Below are 26,869 nucleotides of genomic sequence, written 5' to 3'. Positions count from 1 at the left end.
GAGCCCCGCCCACTGCTCGTCCCCTCCAAAACGCAAGGCGCATGCGCATGCGCGGTCCTTGTTTGGGCGCGGGCGCTGGAGGCGTGGAAGAGCTCGTGGCTGGTCGGTAAAGCGGTTGGCTGCGGGGAAGAGGCGCCTCCCTTAACTGTAAATATATGGCTCTATCATCCAGCACTAAAACACCAGTTTCTTTCTCTTTTGGGGGTGTCAAATCATGGGGTGCATCTGCACTGCCCTGACTCAGCCCTGGGAGTTGTAGTTTGACGAGAAGGCTAAAAACCTGGTAAAACTAGAACCTCCAGGGCTCCATAGTCTGGAACCAGGGCACTTAAAAGTGTCAAACTGCATTATTCCTACAGCTATGGAATCCTGGGAGTTGTAGTTTGACGAGAAGGCTAAAGAGTTGACTTTGTAAAACTACAACTCCCAGGGTCCCATAGCCTGGAACTAAGGTGGTGCCAAACTGCATTATTTCTACAGCTATGGAATCCTGGGAGTTGTAGTTTGACGAGAAGGCTAAAAGCTTTGTAAAACTACAACTTCCAGGGTCCCATAGCCTGGAACTAAGGTGGTGCCAAACTGCATTATTTCTACAGCTATGGAATCCTGGGAGTTGTAGTTTGACGAGAAGGCTAAAAGCTTTGTAAAACTACAACTTCCAGGGTCCCATAGCCTGGAACTAAGGTGGTGCCAAACTGCATTATTTCTACAGCTATGGAATCCTGGGAGTTGTAGTTTGATGAGAAGGCTAAAAACCTGGTAAAGCTACAACTCCCAGGGCTCCATAGCCTGTAGCCAGGGCACTTAAAAGTGTCAAACTGCATTATTCCTACAGCTATGGAATCCTGGGAGTTGTAGTTTGACGAGAAGGCTAAAGAGTTGACTTTGTAAAACTACAACTCCCAGGGTCCCATAGCCTGGAACTAAGGTGGTGCCAAACTGCATTATTTCTACAGCTATGGAATCCTGGGAGTTGTAGTTTGACGAGAAGGCTAAAAGCTTTGTAAAACTACAACTCCCAGGGTCCCATAGCCTGGAACTGAGGTGGTGCCAAACTGCATTATTTCTACAGCTATGGAATCCTGGGAGTTGTAGTTTGACGAGAAGGCTAAAAGCTTTGTAAAACTACAACTTCCAGGGTCCCATAGCCTGGAACTAAGGTGGTGCCAAACTGCATTATTTCTACAGCTATGGAATCCTGGGAGTTGTAGTTTGACGAGAAGGCTAAAAGCTTTGTAAAACTACAACTTCCAGGGTCCCATAGCCTGGAACTAAGGTGGTGCCAAACTGCATTATTTCTACAGCTATGGAATCCTGGGAGTTGTAGTTTGATGAGAAGGCTAAAAACCTGGTAAAGCTACAACTCCCAGGGCTCCATAGCCTGTAGCCAGGGCACTTAAAAGTGTCAAACTGCATTATTCCTACAGCTATGGAATCCTGGGAGTTGTAGTTTGACGAGAAGGCTAAAGAGTTGACTTTGTAAAACTACAACTCCCAGGGTCCCATAGCCTGGAACTAAGGTGGTGCCAAACTGCATTATTTCTACAGCTATGGAATCCTGGGAGTTGTAGTTTGACGAGAAGGCTAAAAGCTTTGTAAAACTACAACTCCCAGGGTCCCATAGCCTGGAACTGAGGTGGTGCCAAACTGCATTATTTCTACAGCTATGGAATACTGGGAGTTGTAGTTTGACGAGAAGGCTAAAAGCTTTGTAAAACTACAACTTCCAGGGTCCCATAGCCTGGAACTAAGGTGGTGCCAAACTGCATTATTTCTACAGCTATGGAATCCTGGGAGTTGTAGTTTGACGAGAAGGCTAAAAGCTTTGTAAAACTACAACTTCCAGGGTCCCATAGCCTGGAACTAAGGTGGTGCCAAACTGCATTATTTCTACAGCTATGGAATCCTGGGAGTTGTAGTTTGACGAGAAGGCTAAAAGCTTTGTAAAACTACAACTTCCAGGGTCCCATAGCCTGGAACTAAGGTGGTGCCAAACTGCATTATTTCTACAGCTATGGAATCCTGGGAGTTGTAGTTTGATGAGAAGGCTAAAAACCTGGTAAAGCTACAACTCCCAGGGCTCCATAGCCTGTAGCCAGGGCACTTAAAAGTGTCAAACTGCATTATTCCTACAGCTATGGAATCCTGGGAGTTGTAGTTTGACGAGAAGGCTAAAGAGTTGACTTTGTAAAACTACAACTCCCAGGGTCCCATAGCCTGGAACTAAGGTGGTGCCAAACTGCATTATTTCTACAGCTATGGAATCCTGGGAGTTGTAGTTTGACGAGAAGGCTAAAAGCTTTGTAAAACTACAACTCCCAGGGTCCCATAGCCTGGAACTGAGGTGGTGCCAAACTGCATTATTTCTACAGCTATGGAATCCTGGGAGTTGTAGTTTGACGAGAAGGCTAAAAGCTTTGTAAAACTACAACTTCCAGGGTCCCATAGCCTGGAACTAAGGTGGTGCCAAACTGCATTATTTCTACAGCTATGGAATCCTGGGAGTTGTAGTTTGACGAGAAGGCTAAAAGCTTTGTAAAACTACAACTTCCAGGGTCCCATAGCCTGGAACTAAGGTGGTGCCAAACTGCATTATTTCTACAGCTATGGAATCCTGGGAGTTGTAGTTTGATGAGAAGGCTAAAAACCTGGTAAAGCTACAACTCCCAGGGCTCCATAGCCTGTAGCCAGGGCACTTAAAAGTGTCAAACTGCATTATTCCTACAGCTATGGAATCCTGGGAGATGTAGTTTGATGAGGAGGCTAAAGAGTTGACTTTGTAAAACTACAACCCCCAGGGCTCCATAGTCTTGTGCCAGGGCAGTTCAGAGTGGTGTCAAACTACATTATTTCTACAGCTATGGAATCCTTGGAGTTGTAGTTTGACGAGAAGGTTAAAAGCCTTGTAAAACTACAACTCCCAGGGTCCCATAGCCTGGAACTAAGGTGGTGTCAAACTGGTGTCAAACTGCATTATTTCTACAGCTATGGAATCCTGGGAGATGTAGTTTGATGACAAGGCTAAAAGCCTTGTAAAACTACAACTCCCAGGGTCCCATAGCCTGGAACTAAGGTGGTGTCAAACTGCATTATTTCTACAGCTTTCTACAGTTGTAGTTTGACGAGAAGGCTAAAAATCTGGTAAAGCTACAACTCCCAGGGCTCCATAGCTTGGAGCCAGGGCACTTAAAAGTGTCCAACTGCATTATTCCGACAGCTATGGAATCCTGGGAGATGTAGTTTGACGAGAAGGCTAAAGAGTCGACTTTGTAAAACTACAACCCCCAGGGCTCCATAGCCTTTTGCCAGGGCAGTTCAGAGTGGTGTCAAACTGCATTATTTCTACAGTTATGGAATCCTGGGAGTTGTAGTTTGACAAGAAGCCTAAAGACCTTGTAAAACTACAACCCCCAGAGTCCTATAGCCTGGAACTAAGGTGGTGTCAAACTGCATTATTTATATAGCTATGGAATCCCTGGAGTTGTAGTTTGGCAAGAAGGCTAAAGACCTGGGAAAACTACAACTCCCAGAGCCCCAGAGCCTGGAGCCAAGGCACTTAAAAGTGTCAAACTGCATTATTTCTACAGCTATGGAATCCCATTACAGTTTTACAAGTCCTTTGGCAGAGATTTGTAGTTTGCTGGTGCCTCGGCGAATGATATATCCCAGGATTCCATAGGCTTGACCCATGGCAGTTAATATGGCATCATACTGCATTAATTCTACAGTCAGGCATGGGCCAACTTGGGCCCTTCAGGCGTTTTGGACTTCAATGCCCCAGGCCGCTTTCTTTGGAGCATCAGATAATGTTTCAAAGCCCCTGCAAGGTCTCTAATGTGATGTGAACATATCTTGAGTTTTCTGTGGGTGACGAAGTTTATTATTTACATCACAGGACTCAATCCAGTTTTAGTCCTTCCTTGAGTAGTCGGTATTGAAATCATTATTTTATTTATTATTATTTATTTCTATTATTTCTATCCCGCTCTTCTCACCCGAAGGGACTCCGGGCGGCTTATAAAACTGGCAGAATTCAATGCCAACACACAACAATACAAAAGAATAAAACATAAGCAATTAAATACAGATTTAAAATAATACAAAATACTTGAGCCATTCATCCACAAAACATTGTACATAAACCTTAGTCCAGACCGAGTCGAAGCCAACGAAACTTGTTCTTTGAATGCTTGCTCGCATAGCCAGGTCTTCACTTTCTTTCTAAAACTCATTAGGACTTGGGGTGTCCCTGTTCAATTCAGTTGACTTCAGTGGTAGGGCTAATGTAAGATTTAGTCCTGCAATTATTTTGTTGCATTGTCAAAGGCCTTCATGGCTGGAATCACTGGGATACTGTGAGCGAGTTCTTCCTTCCACACTGGACATCATTCCGCAGATATATAATCCCCACTTGCTTAGTTTCCAACAGACCTCACAACCTCAAGGCTTATATAGCCAGAGTTATGGTGCTCTGAACTGTTCGGCTTATGTTTTGATGTTAAGATAGCCTCAGTGGCCAGAGGTGTAGAAGTTTTTTAAACTGATAATGCTTATTTTTTATGCTTATTTATATTTTTGTAATTTGGTTTTATAGTATTCCCTCACTTATTGCTGGGCTTAGGTTCCAGGACCACCCGCAATAAGTGAAAATCCGCTAAGTAAGGACACTATATTTATTTTAATATGTATACATTATTTTAGTCGTTATACACTATTTTAAGTCTTTCTCAACCAATCATGAGTTGATAAATCACCTCTTTCTCCTCCTGTTGCCGCTTGGGCTCCTTTTCTCTCCCTTTGGCTTCTCCTTCCTCCTTTCCTTAGGCTCTAAATTGTAATTTTTATGAGTTATAATAGTCTTTTAGAGTTTATAGAAAAACTGCGAAACAGCAAATCCGCGAAAAGTGAACCGCAAAGTAGTGAGGGAACACTGTATGCGATGTGTGTTTTATTGTTTATATGTTAGGTTGTGGGATGAGAGGTTATGTAGTATGTACAGTAGAGTCTCACTTATCCAACATAAACGGGTCGGCAGAATGTTGGATAAGTGAATATGTTGGATAATAAGGAGGGATTAAGGAAAAGCCTATTAAACATCAAATTAGGTTATGATTTTACAAATTAAGCACCAAAACATCATGTTATACAACAAATTTGACACAAAAAGTAGTTCAACACGCGGTAATGCTATGTAGTAATTACTGTATTAACAAATTTAGCACCAAAATATCACGATGTATTGAAAACATTGACTACAAAAATGCATTGGATAATCCAGAATGTTGGATAAGTGAGACTCTACTGTATTATGTACCTGTTGTGGTCTTATGTATGCCTCTTTGAGTCCCATTCGTAGGAGAAAAGTAAATAAATAGTAATATTTATTATTTCTTTATTTTATTTGCCACATTTGTAGCCCACCATTATCAACCTCAAAGGGGACTCAAAGAGGCTTACACAGGCACTTGTCCAGCACATATAAAACACATATCCAACGTATTAAAAATTTTACAAAATTAAAGCTAAACAATAACATCAAAACTTAATAGTCATGCCGTCCGAGAAGGCTAGGAGGCCAATCTTATATTGCTAGGGAGGAAGTTCCACAGCCGAGGGGCCGCCACCGAGAAGGCCCTGTATCTCGTCCCTGCCAGCCGCGCTTGCAAAACAGGCAGGACCGATAGCAGGGCCTCCCCAGATGATCTTAATCTTTGAGGTAATAATAGTAGTAGTAGTAGTAGTAGTAGTAATAATAGAATGATATACTGTATATACTTGAGTATAAGCCTAGTTTTTCAGCCCTCTTTTTAAGACTGAAAAAGCCCCCCTCGGCTTATACTCGGGTGAGGGTCCTGATTGGCTTATATTTGGGTCAGCTGATACTCGAGAATATATGGTACATTTATTATTTTTCTCTATTAATATTGGTATTATTACATTTATTATTTTTCTCTATTATTGTTGCTACTATTACATCTATTTTACTCTATTATTATTATTGTTGTTGTTGTTGTTATTGTTATTATTAATACATTTATTATTTCACTCTGATCTTATTAATATTATATTTATTATTTTACTCTATTTATTACTACGTGTATTGTTTTCCTGTATTTATTATTATTATTATTACATGCATTATTTTACTCTATTATTATTAAAAGGATACATAAGCCCGGGCTGTGGCGCAGCTGCAACCAGCTGCAATGAATCACTCTGACCAGGAGGTCATGAGTTCGAGGCCTGCTCGGAGCCTATATTTGTCTTGTCTTTGTTCTATGTTAAAAGGCATTGAATGTTTGCCTATATGTGTAATGTGATCCGCCCTGAGTCCCCTTCGGAGTGAGAAGGGCGGAATATAAATGCTGTAAATAAATAAATAAATAAATAATTTACATTGAAGAAGATGGGAATAATGATTTGATCAGAGTTGGACAATCTTATCTTAAATTAGAGCTTTATGTAAATATTCAAAAACATTTAACCTACCGATGGCTCAATTGATGTAATTGGTATCTATTTTTATTTCTGAAATTTACCACTCTCAGCTCATACTGGAGTCAATGTCTTCCCAGTTTTTTTTGTGGCAAAATTAGGTGCCTTGGCTTATATTCGGGTCGTCTTATACTCGAGTATATACGGTAAACTGGTATTTTTTTTTTGTAGGAAAGATGTCTAGGAAACAATGGAGACTCCTTCAACCCTTCTCTCTTGTTCACCCTGTTTTGTCCTTTGTTCTCTCCCCAGGACTTGTAACATAACCCTCAAGGACTTCCCCATGGCTGACAAGCAGGCAAGCCATTTCAGTTCTCCAGAGAAGAGGCCGGTGTTGTTGTCATCTAGTTCCTCTTCCACAGAACTCGCCACTTCCGCCTCTTCTGACCTGCAGCCCTTTTCCCTGGGCCGGGCGTCAACCTCTTCCGTGTCCCCCAGTAATCTCTCCTCCTATACGGTTCCTGTTCGCCTGGATGTCCTCTATTTTCTGCTCAACAGTGCCGCTAAGGGGGCCCAGAGTGCCCAGAATGCCCTGCCCTCTGTACCCACCCAGGCTGGGCAAGGGCCATTCTCCACATACCCCTATCCAGCTACTCAACACGTCGTGAGTTCCTGCAGTTGCTGCCACCATTCCCAGTGTGGCACCATGCCCTCCTATGCCACAGTCCCACATCCCGTTGCAGGTGCCAATTGTTTGGGAGCAACTCAGGGAAGCTTTGTTAACCAGGCAGTGTTGAGTGCTGGAGTCCTCGGGAACCAAAATAGTGGACAACGTTATGTTGTCACCCGTCAAGGCGATGGGAAAGGCGGGCCTGGCTTTGCCCAGCCTCAGCCAGGAAACGTCTGGAGAAGCAGGGAATCCACAACAGGCTGGATGGAGAACCAAAGACAGGAAGGAGCAGACCGAGGTAACAGCTGGCAAGGCAAGTGGCCCAGTAGAGGAAGGTCTTGGGGGGACCGGAGACAAGGCAGCTCTGAGCCAGGCTCCTGGAACACCGGGTCAAAGGGCTGGGGAAGGGAAGGTTCCCCATTTGGCTCAAATTCTGGTGGCGGAAGAAGGAACCAGGAGTGGGGTTCTCGAAAGATGCCATGGGACGCCCCAGAAGCCAAACGACGTCAAGATGATGTCAAAGTGGAGTGGCCGAGGAACCACAGCAAGCCAGAGGCAACAAGCTCTGCCAGTAAGGCAGCAGATACCAATCCAGCCAAACCATCATTGATTCAAGCAGGTGAAGACTGGGACTTGGATTATAAGAGCAAAAAAGCAAGTTCTGCACCTCAGGCCAGCGTTTCTCATCCGGCCCCTCAGAAGAACCAGGGGGATGCCCACAAAGCCAGTGAAGAATGGGATAGTGAATATTCTCCGTCTCCCAATCCACCCAAATCGAAGCCAAGCACCTCTCTTCTTTTTGGATCTTGCTCGAAAGATCCCAAATCCAGCACAGCAAAGATTGCTGATTCTCGTGCAGATCAGAGCAAGAATGGTGGGTTTGCCAGCTACCTCAAGGGTCTTTCTTCTGACCTCCCCGGGAAATCCAGCTCCGAGGAGTCCACAGATCTGATCATCGAAACGGACATGGAGTTGTCCAAAGACAGCGACGAGGAGCAGTCTTCGAAAAGTGTAGCTGGAGAGGAGTCGAAAGCTTCAAAAATTGGGTAGGAGGGAACTAGAAGAAAAAATAAGAAGTATGTCAGGTTGGGTTATCTAAGGAGTTTGATCTATGCTATCAAACTCCTTAGACAGAAGTATGAAGACAGAACTATGACAGAACTGTGAAGATCACTTGACATAATGACCTTTGTTGCTTTGAATGGTTTGTTCCTGGGTATCTGTCATGGGAGGATTCCGCTTTGGAATCTAGGAACAAGACACCATTCTTTCAAAAGCAGAGTGATCATTTCCTTGGAAGTGGGATCAACTTATATCTAACTTTGCTTGAAAACCCAAGCAATTTGTACTGATAAGAACAAAGGTCAACAGCATGAAGCAGTGTGTTTGCACATCACTGCCTTGTTTCAGATAGCTTAAAAGCCTGTACAACATTTTAGATTTAGCAAATTTGTCATGGTCTGTTCCACAAGGCACTCTGGGAGTTTCCATTCAACAACTCTTTACCTGCCTTACTCCTTTATGGTGTAGAAGAGAACATCCTAGTGGCATATCCTTTCTCCTCAAAATACGCTTTATACCAGAGGTGTCAAACTTGTGGCTCTCCAAATTTGGGCCTCCAACTCCTAGAAGCCCTAGCCAGCTTGTCCACTGGCCAGGAATTCTGGGAGTTGAAGTCCAAACACCTGGAATGCCACATGTTTGCCTTAGATCAATAGTTCCTAACCTTTGGGTCTCCCAGTGTTTTGGACTTCAACTCCCAGAAATCCCAGCCAGCTTACCAGCTATTAGGAAGTGTGGGAGCTGAAGTCCAAAACACCAGGAGGCCCAAAGGTTGGGAACCACTGCTTTAGACTACAACTGTCAGAACTCTCAGCTGTTGTGGGGAGTGGTAAGGGATTGCTGGGATTGTAGGCCAAAATATCTGGACAGCTGAAAGTGTCTCAGCTCCTTGAAAAGTGCACGAAAGTAGAAATGTGCAATTTTGAGGGAAGAGGAGGCTGCATCCCCACTACAGTGGATCCCAGTGGCCTTTTAGTTCTCGTACTGCTAAAATGAGACCATTGCTTAACTTGACAAATGGCCAATGCAGTTCACACTCATAATTCATTGGTAGGATTCTACCAAAGTGTCTTATTTTCCACATTGTCACACTCACTGCTGGAATCGGCCAGGATCATCACGGATTCCAGCGATCCCAGTGACATCCGTCCAGGGGGTGCGGAGACCTGTCGCCCTGTGCCCCACACCGTCCCGGCTTCCCCACTACCTCATCATGTGGGGGGAAGCCTATTTAAGACAACTCATCCCATCTTTTCCCAATGGAAAGATGGGGAATCTCCCGTTGCTCCAGGTTTTTTTCCCCCGGTTCACCCACGGAGCCACCCTGGAAGTACTTTTCTGGAGTGTGATGAGAACGGCAGATTCCGCGGCAAAAAGACAAAAACCCCGCCGCTGAATTTAGGACTGTGTGAAGAGGTCCTTTGCATTTTGTGCCTGATCCTATTTTGAAGGATTAAGGTGTTGATTCTGTTTGTCTTTAATTTTAATTGCAGCATTTCTTCTAAACCTCTTTTGGTTTCACTTGTTGACAGAGATATTAATATTGGTGTTAGATGTTAATTGACATTTGTAGCATTTTTGGTGTTTGGGAAGTTCAAAACATATCAATCACATGATGCCAAAGCACTGAGATTGTGCTATTTTAGAGTGGGGAAGTGTCGCATATTTGAACACTTCACATAAGAGAGAATCTAAAGCTAAGACATGCACAGGAGGATTCTAGTTTCACTTTCTCCCTTAGTTTCAACCTTGAGTTTTATCTTACACTCAAATATTTTGAAAAGGTGCCTCCTCCAGCACATCGGTATCATCTTGGGAATTTCACTTTGCATCAATCACATGTGCCAGTCACTTGTAAGATTTGTTAATTTGTATTGCTGACAATTTAGATAGTTAACCTTAACAGTTATTGAATTGGTGGGCTCAGTGTTGAGACTCTATAAAAACTAGGAAACCCTACATATTGTCATGTAGTGAACCCGGGGTGCCTTGAAGATAAATCCTGTTGTGGGGATTTGCACTTTGAAGTTATGTAGTTAAACCACCCCAATTTCTTTGGGCTTAACTTTTTTTCCTTTCAAACCACAACTATAAAGATGTCATGGTTTATATTTAAGTACATGAGGTTTTCTTGTTTGTTATTGGCAATAAAGGTGGCACTTATTAAGCAGTCAGTTGCTTCTTGAACAACATGGTATGACTGCCTTTTTCTTTGAGTTGTTTCTAGCTTTTCTTTTTATTTGAATGGAGAAATAAAGATAATAGATGTAATATGAAAGATGGAAAAACTATCCTCCTAAGCCACTTGATGCTTAGACCCTTGAGATTAACAAGGCTCTGGACCAAGAGAGGTAGACGTAAAGAGCACATTCCATTATTTATTTTGTGTCAAATAAATAAGTTTAAAACTGATAAAATAAGGGGATCAAAATAGTTTTAGACCAAAAACGGACAACAGAAACTGCATTGACTGTAGCTTTAAGCAATAGCTCTTCCTCTGTGCATGAGGCAAGACACTGGGCAAGCATACAGATGCTGAGTTGTTTGTTCTGCTTCACAGTTGCACAAGGTGGAGGATTCTTCTTGGTAGTGCCATTTTGCCAGGTTGTCTTTTGATCTGCCCACGCCACTTCTGAGTCTGTTCAGAGACTTCCAAGTTGCCCATTCTTGGTTTGCCCCGGGGGACCATCCAGTTGGGATTGCCTTATTTTGCTGCTCACAGGGATATTCTTTCTGTTTCTGGAGGTACATTTAGAGGAGTGGTGGTTTTCATGGAGCTTTTCCTTGATCTGAGGCTACTGGGAGGGGGCTGATAGCCATTCAGTGGTTAATCTTGTTGTGTGTCTAATAATAATAATAATAATAATAATAATAATAATAATAATAATAATGATTGAGGAGAAACAACTGGAAAGGTTGACATGATATGAGGATTTAAAGATCGAATTAGAAAGACTCTGGCACAAGCCAGTCAAGGTGGTCCCAGTGGTGATTGGCACACTGGGTGCAGTGCCTAAAGACCTTGGCCTGCACTTAAACACAATTGGCGCTGACAAAATTACCATCTGCCAGCTGGGATCTGCATGCATTATTCGCTGATACATCACACAGTCCTAGACACTTGGGAAGTGTCCGACATGTGATCCTATACAACAGCCAGCAGAGTGTCTGCTGTGGACTCATCTTGTTGTGTTTCTAATAATAATAATAATAATAATAATAATAATAATAATAATAATAATAATAATAGACTCTGGCACAAGCCAGTTAAGGTGGTGGTGATCAGCATACTGGGTGCAGTGCCTGAAGACCTTGACCAACACTTAAAAACAATCAGCAATTACCATCTGTCAGCTGCAAAAGGCCACCCAACTTGGATCTGCATGTATTATTCGCTGATACATCACATAGTCCTAGACACTTGGGAAGTGTCCAACGTATGATCCAATATCACAGCCAGCATAGTGATCTTGTTTGCTGTGTACTAATCTTGTGTATCAAATAATAGTAATACTAAATGCACTCTTGGTTAAATCTCTGTTTGGAAACCATATCTTGTCTTAGGCTGGATCTACATTGCCAAATAATCCAGTTTAAAGTAGATAATCTGGATTTTTTTATATGGCAGTGTAGATGGGGCTTTCGATAAGCAATGAATTCCTAGAAAGTGATCCCATGAAATCCGGTGCGTTGGTGACCTCCTGTGGCTGAATTGAGCTCTGCATCATTTGTTGTAAACAAATATTTAAAATGCACATTGCAGAATATACTGCTTATATCCTATATTTTGATTCTTTAAAAATGATTACTTGCTTTTAGCTTTTATGTACCCCACTTTCTAACAAAGGTTTAAGCTGGCATCTGACAAGCATTAGTTGGAAAAAATGTCAACAATTCCAAGCAAGAATCACAAAAAAAGATTTGAAAGAGTCAGAAGTAACAGCATAAATTCATAAATAAAAATCAGTAGGAGAAATACTAAAATTAAAATATATTTCACTTGCCATGAAAGAGTCAGTCTATAGATTATCCAATAAGTTTGTCCTTTGTGAAGGCCTGCAGAATCTCACCCCTGGTTTTCAGAGTCATCCAAGTACATTCTCCTCTCTAATCATACACTAGCAGGTATCTATGTAAGTAACATGTGAACACATAGGCTAGGCAGGTGTCTACTTGTAATATTTGTCACTTTACCTGTTCTTATTCATTGGATGCAGAAACTAGAATGTTGGGGCCTCAAGGAAAAGATGATGGTGGGAGCACAGATTTTTTATTTAGTCAGAGCAAAATGCCCCATGGCAGCTACACTCTTGAGTCCCAAGCATCATGGTGGGCTGGGGCTAATGGGAGTTGTAGTCCCAAGAGATGTGGAAGTTGCCGGCTCTGGTGTTCCTAACAATGCAGCAATGGAAGGTGGCAGCTCAAATCCCCTTTCTGGATGAGTCGACTGACCCCTAAGCAAGTCAATTGACCAGCATGGGGTTTTACTGTCGCTGGGTGCCTTTATGGAAGCCTGGCTGCCCCCAGGATTGGAGAGTCAGCAGCTTTCGTTGCCTCCAGAGAATGCTCTGCTGTCGGTGCATATTTGCCTGTTGGAAGCAACCTCCCTGCTGTGTTTCGCACACACCTAACCTTCTGCTTTCAGTTAGGCATGGAGAGCTTTGAATGTACTCAGCAACAGATGTCATAATTGGACGGGCTTGGAGACAGATTGTAGGGAGTCCAGAACACAAAACCGGTGACTTCCAGGGTGTCCAGGTAAGACTCTTATCACCAGTTGGAAGCCAAAGAAAGGAGAAGTGGTGGGGATAGGTGGGATTGTTGGAAATACAATGTGCTTTGAATAAATGTTGTACAGGCAGTCCCCAAGTTGAATTTGCTTGTAAGTCAGAACAGGGTCAAACCACACTTGAAACATTGACATGGATGAGAGCTATAGAAAGTTGGCTGCATATACACTTGGATGTTTGTTACTCGGGGACTGCCTGTAGTTGGACTTACAATGTGCTATGAATACATAAAAGTACCAATATTGTTTTGTTTGAGTGTTGGACGAGGATACTGAGAGACCAGGATTCAAATTCCTGCTCAAAGCTATTAATTCAAAGTGTTCATAGAGACAGCTGGACATACAATGTGCTACCGTGTTTCCCCAAAAATAAGACATGTCTTATATTAATTTTTGCTCCCAAAGATGCGCTCGGTCTTATTTTCAGGAGATGTCTTATTTTTCCATGAAGAAGAATTCACATTTATTGTTGAACAAAAAAAAATGAACATTTATTATATACTGTACAGTAATTGTCATCACAAACCAACATAACCAGACAAACTGTGAATCCTATCAAGAAATTCTTGTTACTACCATTATTTCCATGTACAACTGGTATGTACATTTACCAATCCTGCATGCTCTGGTGTTCTGTTTGGCAGGCACTGGGCATGCTTCCAAACAAAAACTTTGCTAGGTCTTACTTTCGGGGGGAGGCCTTATATTAGCAATTCAGCAAAACTTCTACTAGGTCTTATTTTTCAGGGATGTCTTATTTTCGGGGAAACAGGGTATCAATACATAGAAGGGCCAGTGAGCTATAGTTTGTCAGATTCTGGTTGAATCTACTGTACCAAATAATGCAGTTCGAATTGCATTATGTTCAATTTAGGCCCATATCATGCAGTTCGAATTGCATTATTTGGAAGTGTAGATTCAGCCTAAGATGTTGGGAGACCAAGGTTGGAATCCCTGCTCACTGGCCTGGAAATCACCCTCTCTCATTCTAAGATCAAGATGTAATTCCCTTTCTGAGAACCCTATGTTAAGGTAACAGAATGTACACAACAAATACAGTAGAGTCTCACTTATCCAACATAAATGGGCCGGCAGGACGTTGGATAAGCAAATATGTTGGATAATAAGGAGAGATTAAGAAAAAGCCTATTAAACATCAAAATAGGTTATGATTTTACAAATTAAGCACCCCCAAACCTCATGTTATACAACAAATTTGACAGAAAAAGTAGTTCAATACGAAATAATGCTATGTGGTAATTACTGTATTTACAAATTTAGCACCAAAATATCATGATTTATTGAAAACATTGACTACAAAAATGTGTTGGATAATCCAGAACGTTGGATAAGCGAGTGTTGGATAAGTGAGACTCTACTGTACATGGAAAAGGGGTGGGAAACATTTGACCTTCCAGTTGTTTGGCCTTTGGATTGCAGCTCTTGTAAGAGCAAGCAGTGGTGAGGAACATAAGGAGCAGCCTTACATTGAGTCAAGCCATCAGTCTATCTAGCCCAGCAATGCAAATTCTGACCAGCCGCATTGCTTCTACAATACCTGTAGTATTTTGGTATTCATTGCCAGTCTCCTATCCAAGTGCAGTAGCCTTTGTTTTCTTCTGAATGACATAATGACAAAGGGACAAGGAGAGAAACAAACATTTTTCTGTGGTGAGTCTGGTGCCAAAACAACTGCCTTTGTTTACTTCTGAAATCAGATGAGATTGTGTGTCTTCTGGGTACTTTGCTAGTTGCAATGATAAGAAATGATGGAAGTTGGAAGACTTGGAGAACCCACACTCCCCATCATCCAAAGCATGATCTAGCCAAAATGAACTATATAGATAGAACTAAACAGTGCTGAGCATTCCTCTAGAAATTCACGACTGGAATGCCCTTGTAGTTCAAAAAACTTGTAGGATGGTTACTTCCTTAAGTTCAAGGGGGCTTCATAAAGGATGGGTTGAATTAATCATCTGGGACAGTTCAATGGGACCTCAAATTACAGTGGCAGTATAATGCTGGAGAGAACAGTTAGAATCGTAGAATAGTAGAGTTGGAAGAGACCTTATGGGCCATCCAGTCCAACCCCTTGCCAAGTAGCAGGAAATCGCGTTCAAAGCACCCCTGACAGATGGCCATCCAGCCTCTGCTTAAAAGCCTTCAAAGAAGGAGCCTCCACCACAGTCCGGGGGAGAGAGTTCCACTGCCGAACAGCTCTCACAGTGAGGAAGTTCTTCCTGATGTTCAGGTGGAATCTCCTTTCCTGTAGTTTGAAGCCATTGTTCCGTGTCCTAGTCTGCAGGGCAGCAGAAAACAAGCTGGCTCCCTCCTCCCTGTGACTTCCTTTCACATATTTGTACATGGCTATCATGTCTCCTCTTAGCCTTCTCTTCTGCAGGCTAAACATGCCCAGTTCTTTAAGCCGCTCCTCATAGGGCTTGTTCTCCAGACCCTTAATCATTTTAGTCGCCCTCCTCTGGACGCTTTCCAGCTTGTCAACATCTCCCTTCATCTGCGGTGCCCAAAATTGGACGCAGTATTCCAGGTGTGGTCTGACCAAGGCAGAATAGAGGGGGAGCATGACTTCCCTGGATCTAGACGCTATACCCCTGTTTATGCAGGCCAGAATCCCATTGGCTTTTTTTAGCAGCCGCATCACATTGTAGGCTCATGTTTAACTTGTTTCAAGGTCTTTTCCACGTGTACTGTTGTCGAGTTGTGTCTTATCTTCCTTTGTGGATATCTCGGAAGGTTTAGTGCACAAAACTACCTAAATCTGATTTTCCTCTCAGGCTCTCTGGTTCCACTGCCTGGTTCCCTATCTCTCTACACAAAAGGAGAAGGAGGGAGGTCAAAAATAGGACACAATAAACCAGTTCATCTCTTCTGTCTAGGAGGAGATTCAATGTCAGACTGAATTATTTCAAAGTCTTAGTTCAGACTTCAAAGGCGCTCTCCATAGTGCTGAAGTGTCCCCCCCCCCCTAAAAAAAAAAATAGTTTCACAACCTGCAATAGTTCCATCAAAGCAGTAGTGAGCAAATGTGCCCTGTCGGCCATGTGTATGTCCTCGGGCTGTCGTTTTTGTTTCCCAGTGGCACCACAAAGCTTTCTAGGGGTATAGGGGTGTTTTTACTATATGTTTGGCACCAGCTGGTCCACTTTAGTCCCAGGAGTTGCCTTTTCTTTAAACAAGGACGTCAGCAGAAGTCACTTCTTGTTCACTTGCTGTTTTAAAAGGAATTTAATTTTTTGGAGGATGGGATGGGAGTGTGGCTCTCCCAAGTTCTCCCAGAGGGGGTTAATGTGATCTCTGCCTTCCTACAATTGCCCACCCTTGCTTTAATGTCTGGACTCAGAATAGATTAATTGTCCCATAATATCAGTATCACCAAACTCCATTGGAATAAACCATAACAAAGGCAACACACTCAATTATTTGATGAATTATTGTACTAATGTTGGAAGGCACTGACTTTTGCTGCCAATTCTGAATATTTTGGGCTGTTGTCATGCTTCCTACTAATTATTATTACTCTCATCTGTTGCCTTGAGCTTTAAGGAAATCTGAAATGGCAGCCCTGCCAACTTACCGTATATACTCGAGTATAAGCCGACCCGAATATAAGCCGAGGCACCTAATTTAACCACGAAAAAACTGGGAAAACATTGACTCCAGTATAAGCCGAGGGTGGTAAATTTCAGAAATAAAAATAGATACCAATAAAATTATTAATTTATTTATTTATTTATTTGCAGTATTTATATTCTGCTGCCCTCACCCCGAAGGGGACTCAGGGCGGATCACATTACACATATAAGGCAAACATTCAATGCCTTAACATAGAACAAAGACAAGACAAACACAGGCCTCCGAGCTGGCCTCGAACTCATGACCTCTTGGTCAGAGTGATTTGTTGCAGCTGGTTGCTCAACAGCTTGCGCCACAGCCCGCGCTACATTAATTGAGGCATCAGTAGGTTAAATGTTTTTGAATATTTACATAAAGCTCAAATTTAAGATAAGACTGTCCAACTCTGATCAAATCATTCCCATCTTCTTCAATGTAAATGTGCTTATGTATCCTTTTAATAATAATAGAGTAAAATAATACATGTAATAATAATAATAAATACAGGAAAATAATACAAGTAATAATAAATACAGGAAAATAATAAATGCAATAATAATAAAGGCCACCCTACTGAGATCTGCACGCATCATCCGAAAATACATCACACAGTCCTAGACACTTGGGAAGTGTTCAACTTGTGATTTTGTGATACGAAATCCAGCATATCTACTTTGTTTGCTGTGTCATAATAAAATAATAATAATAATAATAATATCAGAGTGAAATAATAAATGTATTATTATTAATAATAAAAATAGAGTAAAATAAATGTAATAGTAGCAACAATAATAGAGAAAAATAATAAATGTAGTCATACCAATAATAATAGAGAAAAATAATAAATGTACCATATATTCTCGAGTATAAACTGACCCAAATATAAGCCAACCAGGACCCTCACCCGAGTATAAGCCAAGGGGGGCTTTTTAAGTCTTAAAAAGAGGGCTGAAAAACTAGGCTTATACTCGAGTATATACAGTAATTGCTCCCACCTTTCCACTAACCCTTGCATTTCTTCCATTGCTTCCTCAGAATTAAGGCAGGGATGTACAGCTTCATGGGAGGAGGCTTGCTCTGTGCCTCTGTCGGGAACGTTCTCCTGGTGGTGTCCACAGTGACCGACTATTGGATGCAGTACCGGGTCGCTGGCACCTTTGCTCACCAGGGCCTCTGGAGGTATTGCTTCCCCGGAAAATGCTACATGCAGATGGAGAAGTTCGGTAAGAGGAAGCTTGGAGAAGGGGGTGCAAAAGGGAGCCAAGACTTGAACTCGGGATGCTTACTTTTGGGCTACAACTCCCAGAATTCACTGGGGCAGGCTTTACTAAACAGCAACCTTCCGGATGTGTTGAATAGGACAATCATTGGGAAAAGAATCATATCCTAATTCTTAAAAGTATGTCATGCTTTCGAGAAGAGATGGGCAACTGTAGCAGATCCGGGAGCCAGTTTTCTGCCCCAAATGCAGACTGCCCAAAATGCTCAAAGAAGCAAAAAGTAAAATTAGAAGTGCCCAGAGCATCATTACTGGTTTTGTAACAAACATTTTATTGGAATTAAATAGGACCGCAGGGCTTATGGAGTGTATTTAAATGAATTTATTATTTATTTTATTTACAGCATTTATATTCCGCCCTTCTCACCCCGAAGGGGACTCAGGACGGATCACATTGCACACACAAACGCAAACATTCAATGCCATGACATAGAACAGAGACAGAGACAAGACGCAGGCTGGCCTGGAACTCATGACCTCTTGGTCAGAGTGATTTGTTGATTTGTTGCAGCTGGCTTGCTTTCCAGCCTGCGCCACAGCCCGGTCTCTCATGAATTACTCATCTTGGAGGCTGTAGGACAGACTTCATTTATTTTTGGAGAGAACAAGGGCACTCTGGGAATCTGAAGGAGCTAAGGACCACAAAAAAAAAAGCATTCAGCTCGGAGGCTTCATGTAACCCTAGGGCAACACTGCTTAAAAGCAATGAGTGGAGGACATTTTCAGACCCAAGGCTGGAGTTAATTTCACAATAGTTCTTTGCGTAGTAATAAAGTACTGCCCCAGTAGCAAAAGGTAGGGCTAAAAGTACAATTACATTTTAGTTTTCAACCTCTTATTGCTAGCTCCAGTGGCACAGTGTGTTAAAGTGCTGAGCTGCTGAACTTGCAGACCGAAACGTCCCAGGTTCGAATCCAGGGAGCGGAATGAGCGCCCGCTGTTAGCTGCAGCTTCTGCCAACCTAGCAGTTCGAAAACATGCAAATGTGAGTTGATCAATAGGTACTGCTCCAGCGGGAAGGTAACGGCGCTCCATGCAGTCATGCTGGCCACATGACCTTGGAGGTGTCTACGGACAACGCTGGCTCTTTGGCTTAGAAATGGAGATGAGCACCAACCCCCAGAGTAAGACATGACTGGACTTAACGTCAGGGCAAAGCTTTACCTTTACCTTACGCCTTGAGAAAGGCATTTCATCTTCTTAGAATGGATAGAATGGAGAGGCCACAACTAAACTAAATTTGAGATCGTAACCAGTGCTCTTGTCATCAGGAGGTTGGACCTTAAGGAAACTCCAGAGAGGTGGATTGTTTTGAATTCCTTTGTCCAAATAGCCACAAAGATATTGAAATCACCTTACAAAGTAGAACATAATTCAGGATATGTTATCATTGTTATTTGTTATTGTTATTGATCAAAGCTGATGTTACTCCTTTTCCAATGGAATTGCACCTTTTCAATTACTTTTTACTTTATGGCTTCCTTAAATATTGATTACATGATTCAAGTTCTGGCTTATGCTCCGTTGTGGATGCTGAGTTTGGAATAAGGGTGACAGAAGGAGTTTGTTTTCTGTCATAGGGTTGAGTTTCTGGTTTTTAGATTGCTTTAAAAAAAGACAACAAAAAGTAACTATTCTGGCTACTTTTAAGCCAAAGGAAGACAGAATTAATAATAATAATAATAATAATAATAATAATAATAATAATAATAATAATCCGAAAATACATCACACAGTCCTAGACACTTGGGAAGTGTTCGACTTGTGATTTTGTGATATGAAATCCAGCATATCTATCTTGTTTGCTGTGTCATAATAAAATAATAATAATAATAAACTTTATTTTTATATCCCACCCCATCTCCCCGAAGGGACTCGGGGCGGCTCACAACAGGGACAAGCCAGAAACAACAACAGAACATATTTGACAAAAACATAAAACATTAATGTTTCAAAAACTGCAACATAGGGTAGCATAGTATCTGTTGACTTGGTGAATGTTTTAAAAGCCAGTGAAGTGGGGCGGGGCAGTTTACTGCTTAGGAAATGTAGACAGTTCTGCCACAATATAGGACTTTATTGCATGAAGGAAGTAAACTGTGGTTGAAGTGCCATGCACATACAACTGCTGATCTGACCTTCTCCCTATGATTGACCTATTCCCCACTATTGAAGAAAAAAATACCTGCCAATAATTGCCAATTGTACCAAATTCTATCACTTACCTGGTGCGATGAGCCCATTCCACTTCTGTGCCAGCATAGCAGGACTGAAATGATGTCAGGAAGTTGCTCTCTCTCTTGCCATTTTTTGATTGTAAATTTTATTTGTTTTTAAAAACATAACCTTAACTGGAAATTGTTTTTAAAATATTTTGGAAAATTGCTAAGCAGCAGACATACAAGAGGGCCTATGCACAAATATGACTACAACTTGGCAAGTGGTTGCATTTGCAAAAAACCAGTGATGTGCAATAGCGAGGGTTCCCATCTTAGTATGTTGGTGCTATCAGTGTTTGAACAACTGCACTGGAATAATGGGTTTATGCAATAGCATCTCCACTCTAGAAGCTCTGACTCTAGTGGAGGAGGTGTAAAGATACAGTTGTCCTATTACTAACTAATATACAGAATAGAACAATGGTAATAGACAAATTATAATCCTTACAGGCGCATGAGTAATACACAAATACAAACTTCCATTTGTGGAAGGCAGTAGGATCATGATCAGAGGCAGTTCAACCACCAGGCCAACTAGGCAGTTGCCTGTGGCACCATCTTGTTGGGGGCACCGCTTCTCTGCTCCCCAAAGCCCCGAACACCTTCCTGGCGAGAACGAGTGTCTGGATTTCTCCTGTTTTCAGAGTGTTGTTCTTTATTTATTGTCCTGATTTTAGAGTTTTTTTAAATACCGGAGGCTATCTGGATTATCTAAGTCCACACTGCCCTATATCCCTGTTCAATGTTTGGTGCCAAATTCGCAAATACAGTAATTCCTACATAACATTACCATGTAGTGAACTGCTTTTTCTGTTGATTTGTTATAAAACGTGATGTTTTGGTGCTTAATTGGTAAAATCTTAATGTAATTTGATGTTTAATAGGCATCCTTGGTTGGGAGGTGTTAGCTGGCCCTGTCTGGATTTCCCCTGTTTTCAGAGTGTTGTTCTTTATTTAGGCTTTTCCTTAATCCCTCCTTATTATCCAACATTTTCGCTTATTCAATGCTTTTATTTTTCAGTGATTGGTTGGGGGGGGGGGGGGGGGCGCCAAAATTCTGTTCGCCTACACTTGAAAATTACCTAGGGCCGGCTCTGATCATGATCCACAATTGAAGTGCTACAGCAGAGCCACCAACTCCTTAGTGGAATTTACAAAAGCTGCAGAAAAGTCTACAACAAACGCTTGAAAGAACCTTCAGAAGCTACCTGAAGAAGGGATTTTGATCCAGAAACAAGGGTTAAAAAATACCCGGGAATCCTTGTTGTTTCTACATTCCTTTGTTCTACATTCCTTTATGGTTTACATTCCTTTTGCGCATCTCCAAAACATTAACTTACATGGGACTATGATAAATTTATCTAAAGTGTGAACCACAATATACAGTTGTTTACTCCTTTGACCAAGCATTTCTAAGACGTTTATCTACGTGGGACAATACTGGAATTTAAAGTGTTGTACTCAGTTATTGAACATACTTATTTGTTACTGAAAAAACATACAAACGTGAATATAATGTTTGATGTAATGCTGTAAACAGTTTGTATTTGTGTATTACTCATGATCCTGTAAGGATTATAATTTGTCTGTTACCATTGTTCTATTCTGTATATTAGTTAGTAATAGGACAACTGTATCTTTACACGTATTATAGATTTCTGTGTACTTTAGTGTCTAGTGGAGGAGGTGCCTAATGAAAGAGTGTTTCTCTCAACCTTCCGTCACCTCTCAGTGAGCTGCTCTCTCAGTCTTATTCCCTTCAGTCTACTGGAACTCCATCCGGGCCTTCATGATCCTTTCTGCCCTCACTTGCTTTGCTGGCGTCATTACGGGGATTCTCTCTTTCGCCCAGCTTTCCACTTCTCAGCGCTTCAATAGGTCCTTTGTGGCTGGCATCCTGTTCTTTGTGTCTGGTAAGTGCCTTTTTCTTGTGAGTTGCCTCTTTTCTAAAGCAGCTCAAACCATGCAAACAGCCTAAAATAGTTGTTCTGAACCAGGTAACCAATGAGTTACAATACAATTCTTTATTGATTAGTCACTTTTGACCATATCAAAACATGTAAAACATACAATACGTACACACTTACGCATACGTACAATAAAACCATGTAAAGATACAAAACATCCAGACCTGCGGCCTAATAACCCGCTCCTAGATAATTTATTTATTTATTTATTTATTTACAGTATTTATATTCCGCCCTTCTCACCCCGAAGGGGAATCAGGGTGGATCACATTACACATATAAGGCAAACATTCAATGCCTTAACATAGAACAAAGACAAGACAAACGCGGGGCTCCGAGCTGACCTCGAACTCATGACCTCTTGGTCAGAGTGATTTGTTGCAGCTGGCTGCATCTGGTTGCTCAACAGCCTGCGCCACAGCCCGGCCCAGATAAGTGTACACATACAGAGTAAAAAGGTTACAATTAGTAATATCCTAAGGTAAGGTTTGAACGAGGACAGGGGTAAGTAAAACAAGTGTCTTGTCCACAGTAAATTTTAAGTTTGGATTTTGTTAATGGCATTAATGTGTCAGCTCTCAGCTTCCATCTTCTCACGAATGGCCAACACTTTTTGTGTAAAACTAAGGTTGCTCTTAGTTCGGTAGCCAATGAGTTCCTGCCCATGTAATAATAGGTTGCCTGGCCACGATTATTTTGCACTTTATTGATTTTTAAACTGTGAAACTACCTCTACCACGCTGAAGTTTTTCCCTTGGCCCAGCTCCGTGTTTTTAGCCCTGTTTTTATCCATTTTATGCCGTGCGCTGACTTTTATAAGTGTTTATTGATGTTATGTTTTTATTGATGCAACATTGTTTTCTTGCCGATCTTGTTTTATTGTTTTATTGCTGTTATTGTATTGTAGTCGGGCATGGCCCCATGTAAGCCGCTCCGAGTCCCTCCGGGGAGATGGGGCGGGATATAAAAATAAAGTTGTTGTTGTTGTTGTTGTTGTTGTTGTTGTTGTTGTTGTTGCCGCCAGCATATTCAGCTGTTGAATTTCATCCAACAGTAATGTTCCAGGCAGGATTGGGATGATCCTAAATTGACAACCTGATCCAATCTTGGATACCATGATGATTTCCATTGTTCTGAAGACTAAACCACCTCCTTCTCTGTTCTTAACATTCTTCTCTCTCTCCCACCATCCAACCCAGCTCTGTTCGTAATTCTAGCCATGGGGCTTTACACCGGAGTCACCGTCAACTTCCTGGGCAAACGGTTTGGCGACTGGCGCTTCTCCTGGTCCTACATCTTGGGTTGGGTTTCTCTCTTGTTGACTTTCTTTGCAGGTAATATTGGTGCTTTCCACTCTTGAGAAACAGTCTTGAGCACATTAGCACTAGCTAGCCCTTCCAAAGTTGAAATGAAAGCCTGACTATTGCCCATTCCATCTGGGACACAGACAAAACCGTAGAAATGACAAAACCGTAGAAATCAAAGGAATTGGTGATTTTTATTAATGTGGGCATTTTGTGAGCAAAAGTTAAAATATAAACAAAATGATTAGATTAGCTCCCACCCTAGCCACATTTCACAAAAATTTGAAGACTTGGATGTTCCAATGTGTCTTCGAACAATAGGTCAGTTTTTGTCACCATCTTAATTGTTTACTGCCTTAATCAGAGCCTCCGGTGGCCTAGGGGATAAAAGCCTCGTGACTTGAAGGTTGGGTTGCTGACCTGAAAGCTGCCATGTTCGAATCCCACCCGGGGAGAGCACGGATGAGCTCCCTCTATCAGCTCCAGCTCCATGCGGGGACATGAGAGAAGCCTCCCACAAGGATGGCAAAACATCAAAAACATCCGGGTGTCCCCTGGGCAACGTCCTTGCAGACGGCCAATTCTCTCACTCCAGAAGCAATTCCCGTTGCTCCTGACACAAAAAAACCTGCCTTAATCTCCAGCACTTTAATTATATCCCTAATTTTATTGTCATGCGTTTTTACACATGCCTGCCCTTGCAATTATTAATAGTTCCATCTATTGTCCTGACACCCGCTGATGTATTTTATGCATGTTTTTATTGTTTAACTATCTTTGCTGTTATAGTGTTTTGTTTTATTAGTTGATTCTTGGGCTCGGTTCCCATGTGAACCACTCCGAGTCCCCTTGGGGAGATAGAGGCGGGTTATAAATAAAGTTTATATTATTATTTATTATTATTATACAGCAAGGGTCCCAAACTAAGGCCCGGGGGCCGGATGCAGCCCTCCAAGGTCATTTACCTGGCCCCCACCCTCAGTTTTATAATATAATATTTTTATATCAGTTTTAATAATATAATATATTGTATATACATATAATATTGATAAAAATATTATAATGTTATACAATATATAATACCATAGAATAATATTAATTATATATTATATATTACATATAATATTACAGTACAGTAGAGTCTCACTTATCCAAGCTAAACGGACCAGCAGAAGCTTGGACAAGCGAATATCTTGGATAATAAGGAGGGATTAAGAAAAAGCCTATTAAACATCAAATTAGGTTATGATTTTACAAATTAAGCACCAAAACATTATGTTATACAACAAGTTTGACAGAAAAGGTAGTTCAATACGCAGTAATGTTATGTTGTAATTACTCTATTTATGAATTTAGCACCAAAATATCACAATATATTAAAACATTGACTACAAAAATGGCTTGGATAATCCAGAGGCTTGGATAAGCAAGGCTTGGATTAGTGAGACTCTACTGTATAGTGGTATAGTTCAATATAGTAATATATAATGCTAAGATTTTGCTATGCTAATAATATAATATATTGTATGTACATACAGCTGCTCTGAGTCCCCTTTGGGGTGTGAAGGGTGGGATATAAATGTAGTAAATAAAGGTAGTAAATAAATAAATAAATAAATAATTTTAGACTTAGGCTCGCCCAAAGTCTGAAATGACTTGAAGGCACACAACAACAACAACAATCCTAATTAACTTGACTATCTCATTGGCCAGAAGCAGGCCCACACTTTCCATTGAAATCCTAATAGGTTTATGTTGGTTAAAATTGTTTTCATTTTTAAATATTGTATTGTTCTTTAATTGTTATTGTTATATTGCACTACAAATAAGACATATGCAATGTGCATAGGAATTTGTTCGTATTTCTTTTCAAATGATAATTCAGCCCCTCAACAGTCTGAAGGATTGTGCCCTTTGCTTTAAAAGTTTGAGGACCCCTGTTAGACAGTATACTAGCCCCTGTACTTGCTTTACAATTTTTCATGTGATGCTACAGAATTATTTCCAGTGTGAAAAGAGTATAACCTTTTACACCTTTCTGTTTTATATCTCACCTTCTGATCTGCAGGTATTTTTTACATGTGTGCATACAAGATTCACAAATGCCAGCGCTTAGCTGGCGTCTGCTAACTTTATAGAATGCACTGAAACAGGATGTATCAATTGCATCTGAAAAACCAGGGACGTGGAAAGGGGTGGAAATACTTCCGAAAAAAACACTGACCAATCAAGACTATAATGTTTACAGACAAACACCTCCCTTGATCTGTTTTCTGGTGTAGTGTGAAGACAAACAGCATTGTCTGGTGGTCCAGGATTTTAATTTCATCTCTGCCTTTGTACTCACTGGGTGATTTTGTTACTCCCCTCTATCCCCTTGTCTGGAATACATGAACAATAATACTGACCTTACAGGATTGCTTTATCAGCTCTGCATATGAAGTGCTTGGAGAAGGAGCCTCCCCAGAATAAAAATGAATATGACGGCATAGAAAGATAACTGGAAGCACAACACTTTGAGTTATTTTTAAAAATGTTGACATCAGCCCCATATGATTGTAATTTTTCAGGTTCATTATTTAAATGTTAAGTTTCAAAAAACTTAAATAAAACATTTTTTAAAACAACACCTCTGTCTAATAACAATAGTTAACTATTTGAAAGTAAAGGACATCAGCCTTAAATTAGAAGCATGCCCAGATTTACATGGCTCAATGCTGAGTAGTCCTTGGAAATGTAGTAGCATTCACTCCTATGTTTACTTTGCCAAATAGTGCTGGTGCCTCCCCAAACTATATCTCCCATGATTCCACAGCATTGAACCATGGCAGTCAAAGTGACATCAAACTACAACACTATGTAACACAATTTTTGTTCCTGGGTTATAAATCTAATTTCTGAATTGGTTCTATCATAAAAACATGTAAAAAGGTTTATTAAACTGCAAAAACTTTGCTTTTGGGAAACATCCTGCAGCACATTTTGCTGTAGTTTTTCAATGAATATCTCATAGATCCTCAACAAATTCAACATAATTTGTAGCAGGCACAAAAATAAAGTTTCTGGAGAAGAACAAGTACTTTCAAAGTAAGTATTACACAATTAAACAGGAAATAACACTTTCAAACCAGGAACAGAACATTTTTCAAATGTTACATAGTGTAAACAGTGACTTTGATACCTAACTAAATGCCTAAAATGTGTTGTCAATGTCTTTCATGGCCAAAATACTGTGTTGCTGTGAGTTTTTCGGGCTGTATGGTCATGTTCCAGTAGCATTTTCTCCTGATGTTTTGCCCACATCTATGACCGGCATCCTCAGAGGATGTGAGGTCTGTTGGAAACGAGGCAAGTGGGGTTTATATATTTATTTACAGTATTTTATATATCTGTGGAATAATGTCCAGGATGGGAGAAAGAACTCTTGTCTGTTTGAGGCAAGTGTGAATGTTGCAATTAGCTTGATTAGCAATGTTAGTTTTCTTTCATTTTCCTTTTCCATGATAAATTG

General features: G+C 41.1%; 1 protein-coding gene across 2 annotated transcripts; it reads left to right on the top strand.

Moving 5' to 3' along the window:
* Positions 1-8: 8 nt before the first annotated feature.
* Positions 9-25,982, top strand: LOC100552281 (lens fiber membrane intrinsic protein). 2 transcript variants are annotated; one of them, XM_008117301.3, is made up of 6 exons: positions 9-147; positions 6,748-8,151; positions 17,625-17,812; positions 21,836-22,000; positions 23,254-23,388; positions 25,427-25,982. In XM_008117301.3, the coding sequence occupies exons 2-6, from the start codon at positions 6,779-6,781 to the stop codon at positions 25,486-25,488; spliced, it is 1,923 nt and encodes a 640-aa protein (XP_008115508.2). In that variant the 5' UTR covers positions 9-147; positions 6,748-6,778; the 3' UTR covers positions 25,489-25,982. The 2 variants fall into 2 exon arrangements, with proteins under 2 accessions (XP_008115508.2, XP_008115510.1); XM_008117303.3 differs by lacking the exon at positions 9-147 and adding an exon at positions 12,813-12,925 and having other exon boundaries at positions 8,039-8,151.
* The last annotated feature ends 887 nt before the right edge of the window (positions 25,983-26,869 follow it).

The sequence above is a fragment of the Anolis carolinensis genome, unplaced genomic scaffold (genome assembly GCF_035594765.1).
Source record: "Anolis carolinensis isolate JA03-04 unplaced genomic scaffold, rAnoCar3.1.pri scaffold_10, whole genome shotgun sequence".
Classification (NCBI taxonomy): domain Eukaryota; kingdom Metazoa; phylum Chordata; class Lepidosauria; order Squamata; family Dactyloidae; genus Anolis; species Anolis carolinensis.
Note: the sequence above shows the minus strand (reverse complement) of the source record. Positions and strands in the feature narration are given on the sequence as shown.